General features: G+C 33.7%; 1 protein-coding gene across 1 annotated transcript; it reads left to right on the top strand.

Moving 5' to 3' along the window:
* The first annotated feature begins 3791 nt into the window (after positions 1-3791).
* LOC148907392 (uncharacterized) lies at positions 3792-6142 on the top strand. The gene is made up of 2 exons (XM_089037155.1): positions 3792-4296; positions 5756-6142. Exons 1-2 carry the CDS (start codon positions 3849-3851, stop codon positions 5788-5790), a joined length of 483 nt encoding a protein of 160 aa, XP_088893281.1. The 5' UTR covers positions 3792-3848; the 3' UTR covers positions 5791-6142.
* Positions 6143-8093: the final 1951 nt, after the last annotated feature.

The following is an 8093-nucleotide window of genomic DNA, read 5'->3' as shown; positions in this document are numbered from 1 at the left end:
AATCGCATATGACCACATTTAAACACAGTTACATGTAGCTCAGTTTCGATTGATGAAACAATTAATTCCAGGGAAATTCTACACACAAAAAAAATCGACTCCTGTACTGGTTGGTACAAACTCGAACTCGATTCCTAAATGGAACTTTTAAAAAACTCGAACTCGGGCCATAAAAAATATTTCGTTGAATGCCAAACCAGTAGGAATACTGTATAACCAAACAGCGCTTTGTACAGTATGATACTGTATGGGACGCGTTTTTTCGGCAACCGCGGTTAAATCGCGGTCAATTCTAGGTCAGGACGCGGCTTATTTGCGTTTTTACCGCGTGCACTGAACGCGCGACGGACGCGTCTTATGCCTCAATGATTTCAGGCGGTACTGTATGGCCATAGCCAACAACTGATTCATCCGGATATAGCGGAACAAATACTCTCTCCTGTCAAGAACAAAAAGAAAGTGGCTAATTATAATATCGTTCAACTAACTAAATGAATTCTCAATGGAATCTATCACAAATTTAATTTAAGGACATGCCTTCCATTGCTCAAGTACATGAAATTTGTTTCTGTTGCTGTGTAGTGATTTTGCACATCTCGCACAAAAGAACTGGTGAGGGCCACAGTATTCACATCGTGTCGTAGCGATAGCATCCACGCAGTTTAAGCACCGCACATTTTGTGGCAGTTGCTGTTCTTCTATATAAGAACTTAATAAATTCTCTCGTACTTTATCCCAGTTATCAGAAATGCTCAAAATACGTTTTTGATGTTGTGTTTTAAATTCAGATGCCTGGTTATAAAGATCGTCGAGAGGGATGTTTTGGCTTTGTTCTGCTGTATCCTCGCTGCTTTCTCGATTTCGATTGTCCTTTTGAGACTCCGGCTTTCCAGGATCAACTCTCAGTGGAATAAATACTGTTGTCTTTTTTCCATCGCGCCCAACATTCTTGACTTTCAATTAAACGGGTTTTAATCGACGCATTTTAAGCTTAAATCTTCATAGATTACTGTGTTATTGTTGTTAAATCTAAATGGCGTCCTTAGATATACCAAGATTCACCAGTGAAAAGATTTGATTGGTCGAATTGTATATGAATATGTAATTAGTTGCTCAGATGACTTAGATGATCATTTAAGACGGCTTCGACCCATTGATCTAAATTTAGTTTAGCCGGGTATTAGCCATTTAGATCGTGTGAATAGGGTGGATCTGAGTGATATTAGAGATAAAATGTCCCCGAAACCGAAGGACGTTTGGTAGAAGTCCCGAGGCCGTAGTCTTCTAGTCCAGTTATGGTTGGATACGTCTCTAGAACAGTTCTATTTCATTTATGCATCAATACCCTTTGCATCATAAAATGCATGACGTTTTAAAATTTAATTATCGGGGAACACTAACGTAAATGAGACAAATAAAAAAGCATCCAAAAGGCTATATTTTTTAAATTCAACTTTAAAGAGCTGAAGTTCCCTTAAAACATCTAGGTTTATTTTATATTAGCTGCAATAACGTCGGTTTTAGATCATGCGTTACTTATTATTCTTTACCAATTTAACTTAGACAATGACCTAGAGCGTGTCCACAAGAAATCACAAATTATCATATGTCCAAACCTAGATATTGGCGTTCAGATGTTGTTGATAGCCTATACCCCACGAGGGGTGTACAGCCTTAGAAAGTAACCTAGATTTAACAATGCACTTGGTAAATTGAATATACGCCCATCTCTAGCTGATCATCTTCAACTATTATATAAACATTATTCAATAATATCGAGTTTCATAATCAGATTACGAATTTACGTTTTAATTCAAGTAATTAAGTTTTATTACATTATTGGATAATGATCTTTTTATATATCTTATATTTTTTATATATATTTACTTATCTTTTATATATATATATATTATACGCCAAATCACTAAAACTTTGACAATTTAGCGATATATATACATATATATGTATCCCCTTTTTCCTTTTGTCTTTCCTTGAAAATCCAGGTAAGACAATAGAAAAAAGGGGAATACACATATATGTATATATATCGTTAAAGTGTCAAAGGTTTTGCCATTCGGTGTGTGTGTATATATATATATATATCTAACCTGATTTATGAAAAGGTAACCCCCCACCCCCCTAACATGAGCTTGGTTAGGTGGTTAGGATTTCACACTAGAATGCTTTCCAAGTGAAAGGTCAATTCCTGTTTTGGCGCCTTGTGCACACCCCTAGCTCCGCCCTACCTTCCCTCCCCCCCACCCCCCCCCCCCCCCCCCACCCTCCACCCTTGGTGCCAAAATGTCAGCCATCTATATAGCACTAATGGGTCTCTCACCTTAATGATCTTGTCACTTTTTCAGGTGCGCATGCACTGACTGAGTGCTGGGCCCGGGAAAACAAAAACAAAAATCAAAAACAAAACAAAGCCTTAAGCCAAGCTTGGCGCTGAGAGTGGAACGCTTTGCAGGGGCAGTGGGGAAGTGTTGACGTCAGAACTAGGCTTGGCTGATCTGATTCTATGCCTTTGAAGAGTACAATATTTCGTCAATCAAATGGCATAGCATGCAAATGCTTGGAGTCCAACAACCAAACAAGAATACTTAAAAAGCTGCAACCCACATAAAGGAACCAATTATTGTTTTGGCCAGCCATGCATGGCCCAATTGGCTTATTCATGCAAATTTACTGATAGAAAATCATCTATTCTGGGTAAAAAATGAAGAAATCAAACATGGATTTAAAAAAGGGCAGCTCTAGAGGAAACCCCTTCAGCCTTAACTGCACTCGAATGCCTCAAAGTAGGTTTGGAATTCTAAAATCAAACCGAATTCCTGACACCCTAGGCTCTTTCGGGCAAGTCCTGGACCAAGAGTGAAGAGTAGGTTCTGGGGGGGATGGGCATCCCAGCATAGTGACCTTCTTAAAAAACAGGTTATATATATATATATATTGTTGAGGAACACTAGTTAATCAGTACCTTGCGTATATGATATGTGTTTTAAACTCTTGAATTAAAGTTGTTATTATTATTAGAACGGATAAAGATTATCGCCTGTATAAATGAATGCCTCCAATAAATCCAATATATCCAAGTAAAATTTCTAGACGTCCTCTTATTTATATTGTACCTTCTGGTAAAAGCAATGGATTTATAAATAATTTCATTATACAGTCTTATTCGTCTAAATACTATCTAGATACTTGTATATACACTCGATTGCAGAAACGTTGTAGTATACATTTACACGGCATTTATACAAATATCTAATGAGATGCATAATGAAAAATAACCATTTTCAACGCATAAACCCGAATGATTTATAATCTGTACAATCAAATAGACAAAAAAAAAAAAAATTTTAACAGTCATTGAATGAAACAAACAATAAATAAAGCGATTTTTCGGTTTTGCATATCATTAAATATACTGAATAAATTAGATACATGTATAAATGAATACTACAACGTTTCTGCAATCGAGTGTATATATATATATATATATATATATATATATATATATATATAAATACATACATATATCTCGTTTTAGATATTTGAAAAAAAATGCGTCAATGGCCGACGCTAAGCGAGCGTGTCCGTAGACTCATTTGCATAAACCCAAGATGATTGACGACTCAGAAAAGATCAAAATCCAATCAAGTGTTGGACCACCTACGGTCGGATATGTTTCTAGAACAAATCTATTTATTCCCGCATCAATACCCTTTGCATCACGAAATATCGGGTACTGATGCATAATTGAAATAGAATTGTTCTATAAACGTATCCAACCACAACTGGACTACAAGACACACCCTAAGATATAATAAATTAAGACGCAAACAATGTCCTTTCTAAGAAGACAACAGCTTAGCACATTTTATTTCTTTTTGATGGGCTTGTCAGCCTACATTATTCCTATGGTGGTGACGTGGATAGCTGTAGACGACATTCTCGCTGGCACTCTTTGGTCAACGACTGTTTTACTCATAGCCTTCTCGATTCCTGATATCCTCGCCAAGGTAGTGAGCCCAGTGATCATCAATAGGATATCATTCCATTTATCCTTTGCTCTTCTCACTATATTATTGGTAGCAGCGATACTGCTGTTAGTGTTAATTGATGATGTGAGAGTGCGAATCGCGGGAGTAACTGTAATTGGATTGGCTAATGGATTCGCGGTAATAACGATTGTGACACTGTTTGCATACTACGAGACAGCTGATCTTCTTGGTAATGCCTTCCAAAATGGAATGAATTCGTCATTATTCTTGGGATCTCTTGGCTATACAGGTTAGTCTAGATCAATCCTTGGTTCAAGAATTACTTAATATCTTTCATCGATCTTTTGGTAGATTATAAGATATAAGATAGATATAAGATTGTCAATAATAATTCAAAACGTCCCATGGTATTTAGAAACTAATGATGGTTAACGAACAACATTCCTAATATAAGAGGTTTTCAGCCCGGGGGAACATACGCTCTTTCAGTTTATGGTGCATCTTTGCCTGAACTTAATAGTGTTCAGCATTTTCTCGATAGATGTTATAAACGTCGGTATATTTCACAGCATCAGGATATCAGAAGCATGTTTAGAAAATGTAGATAAGAAAAATGCAGCCAAGGTTAAGAAAGCTGATAACGATCCTTTAAAAATATTAATGCCTATTGCCAAAATTAGTTCATATAATTTAAGAAGGTGAAGTACCATTATACCTGCGGTTGCACTAAACGTTCTAAGAATAGTTTTTTCTAACAGATTGATTTATAGATATTAGTATTTTTAGTCCTTTTATGTTTAAGTCTCTTAGCGCACCACTTGATTGTATTTTGTCAATGTGAATGAAGACTTATTATTATTATTGTTATTATTATTATTATATGTTTATTTTATATTTTTATTATATTTCAACTTCAGACATTTTTGCTCCATGAATACAGAATATTGCGGGCATGAATAGTCTAAGCAAATAACTGCATGACTGATTTTACAAAGATGTATACAAATTTAAACATTGTTATTATTATTATTATTATTATTGTTCGTCCACGCATATGCTCTTCTCTATGTACACTTCTCCGCTTGGTGATCTTATAAGGCTACATGATATGGACTAACATCTATATGCGGACGACACGCAACTGTATATTACTTTTAAATCAAACTCTGTAGATGACATGAACAAGGCAAGATCTAGGATAGAAGCATGTATGCGTGACGTTTATGAATGGATGGCTTGGAATAACCTTAGGCTAAATACAGATAAAACAGAGTTACTACTATTGAATGCCTGTCACCGTCCACCGTACACGGCTCACCACCACCCCCAGGGGTTAGTTTTGTTCTTGGAAGATTACTTCGACAAAGTTTTCCAAGGCCGACAGTTTTAGGCTTTGAATCTCGTTTCATTGAAAAAAAATTGCCCATACATTTGGAATATTTGCTCTTCTTCCTCTCTTTCCAAAGCAAAAGATTGTTTTTAAAAAGCAAAGTTATATAGCACAAGTAAACTGCGTGACAAAACATCCTAAATGACCCGTAAATCTTCTGTTCTTTCGCTAACTAGTAGTTAGCGTGTTTTCGAAGCTGCAAAACCTATGAAACCATACTAGTGGCTAATATATAGTACGAGCTTATAAAATCAGTAAAAATTCGGTTCTAAATTTTAACAAATTCCTATGAATTAATATATACCAAAATGTTCAGGAAAGCCCGGGGTTTTCAAATCCACTTCTGTTTTTTTGACAGGTTCTGTTTTATATCAAGGAGGGACGATTTTCTAGCTTGACCCCGGTTATGTCATGCATTTTCTCTTGAAGAGCTTAATAAACATTTGAATATTTGGTGTAAATTTATATTTCATTCAATAATTGAATAAATTATCTGAAAGTCTTCTTTTATTTGCCGATGGGACCCCGCGATAGTAGGCGAACAAAGCTGCATTTTTCTTAAACGAAAAACATACGATAGTTGGTTAAAAACAACCAAATTGTTAAAGATTACAAAGCCAAATAAAGGACGAATATTTGTTGACGTAATATGCTCTCCGTGTTATATTTCTCCAGCATTAAATATAAAAGAGAGATAGTCTTTGATTTGTCGATTCGTCGAGAAAAAGGCTTGTCAAAAAGAAAAAAAAAAAAAAAAAAAAAAAAATATATATATATATATATATATATGTAAACGATTGTTTGCCAAAAATGACACACCTGAATTCTTGAAAAACACTTCTTGATTCATCTTTGAGCACATGAAAGTTTTTTTTAATTGTTTTTGGTCTATAACTTGTCCTCGAGCGATTTTTTTTTTTTTTTTTTGTGCATTTGATAGCCGCATTTGCGAGTAGTTTTGCTTTGACATCAAGTGGGATTCCTGTGTTGTGTACACGGACGCCGTACGTGCGTACGGACGGAAGTGACGTCAGCCAAGCCATGAAAAATCAACTCGATGGTTTACCATTTTTTCTTAAGTATGGTGCTCCGCGCGGGAGCTCCGCTATCACACCTGTATTGTATGACTTACATTGCCTGCCAGTAGAACAAAGAATTGCATATAAACTGTTATTATTGACATATAAAGCTGTCAATGGGCTAGCCCCTAGATATATATCTGACCTCATTGATATTCATATGCCTAGACGTACTCTTATAGAGATCATCAGTGAGCAATAATCCTGTTTGGTCTAATTATAATATGCGTACTTATGGTTTTAGAGCTTTTTCTTATGGAATTCTGGAATTCTTTGTCGCAGAACAGTCTGCTAGTTCAGTTTCTAGTTTTATGAGCCAAATTAAGACACATCTTTTTAAAAAAAGCTTATGAACGTTGATAAGTCTTTATTTAGATCAATCTATTGATCAATTGTAAATTTATTTAATTTTCAGTTGTTTTATTTTTCAGTTATTAATTTTTAGATGTTTTAGTGATTATTGCTTAATAATAGTTTAAGTTTTCAGCAATAATATATTGCAATATTTTTATATATATTCTTAGCTTTCTTATATCTTTTAAAATAGATTAAGAATATAAATCAATTTATGTAATGTTTAATAAACGAGCAGGAGTGTTTTATCGGGTATAAAACACGAGGCGCAGCCGAGTGGTTTTAGACCCGATAAAACACGATCTGCGAGTTTATTAAACGGCTTAGAAAACTCCAGATGTATGTTCTCATATTGTACCGAATTCTTTACGAATTGAACCAAGTTGGATAGAGAAAATCCAAGTTAAAGTTTATGCAAATGAAGACGAATCTTTATCCGATACAAAATCACCTTCATGGTCATGATTTCTATTGTGTTTTCTTCATGAATTATTAATGAGTTTTCTAAAATATTTTAAACCGCTATTGGGCATAATTTATATTGGAAATATTAATAGCGCTATATAAATAAATAAACTATTATTATTATTATGTTTATTATTATTATTATTATTATTATCATTATTATTATTATTAATATTATCATTATTATTATTATTAATATTAATATTAATAATAATAATAATGATAATAATAATAATAAACAAAATAATATTAATTTTAATTTTAATTTTAATTTTACCATTGTTTGTTAATAATAACAATATTAATATTAATATTAATATTAATACTAATATTATTAACAAACAATGGTAAATTTACCTTCCAATTTTATGTTTCAAAAATATGGGGAAAAATCTCACCTACATTAAAAACTTGACTTCAAAAAAATGCATTCAAGGTTTACTTAAATATAAATTCAACAATAACAAGTTTTTTGGCAGCTTTCTATCTTTCTGAAATTTAGTTAGTATAATTATTTTGTCATAATAATGGATATTGTATTGATAAGTTCAACTATTATACATACATACATAGTTTATTCAAATCGCAAATAAATTATTGACAAATAGTAAAATACAAGTAAGAGCAGAGGCTAGCAAAAAGCGATACAAATAAGACAACAAAGCACAATAATAGGCGACTTGAAAGGAAGTTATGAGGTTATCCCTATGTGAAAACTCCCAAGAAAAACAACAAAACATGACAAAAATGCATTATAAAGAAAGACCCTAAGCAGCGTAATTAGCGAAAAATGCTCTA

Source organism: Actinia tenebrosa, unplaced genomic scaffold (genome assembly GCF_029948245.1).
Source record: "Actinia tenebrosa isolate PJP-AT-01 unplaced genomic scaffold, QUT_ActTen_1.0 PGA_scaffold4__44_contigs__length_22323623, whole genome shotgun sequence".
Classification (NCBI taxonomy): Eukaryota; Metazoa; Cnidaria; class Anthozoa; order Actiniaria; family Actiniidae; genus Actinia; species Actinia tenebrosa.
This window is presented reverse-complemented; position numbering and strand designations above follow the sequence as displayed.

Bases quoted from the DNA above. Each gene is read 5' to 3' on its own strand.
- LOC148907392 (XM_089037155.1), top strand. From the start codon at position 3,849: ATGTCCTTTCTAAGAAGACAACAGCTTAGCACATTTTATTTCTTTTTG. The intron at 4,297-5,755 runs GTTAGTCTAGAT...TTTTTTTGACAG, and splicing joins GGGATCTCTTGGCTATACAG to GTTCTGTTTTATATCAAGGA.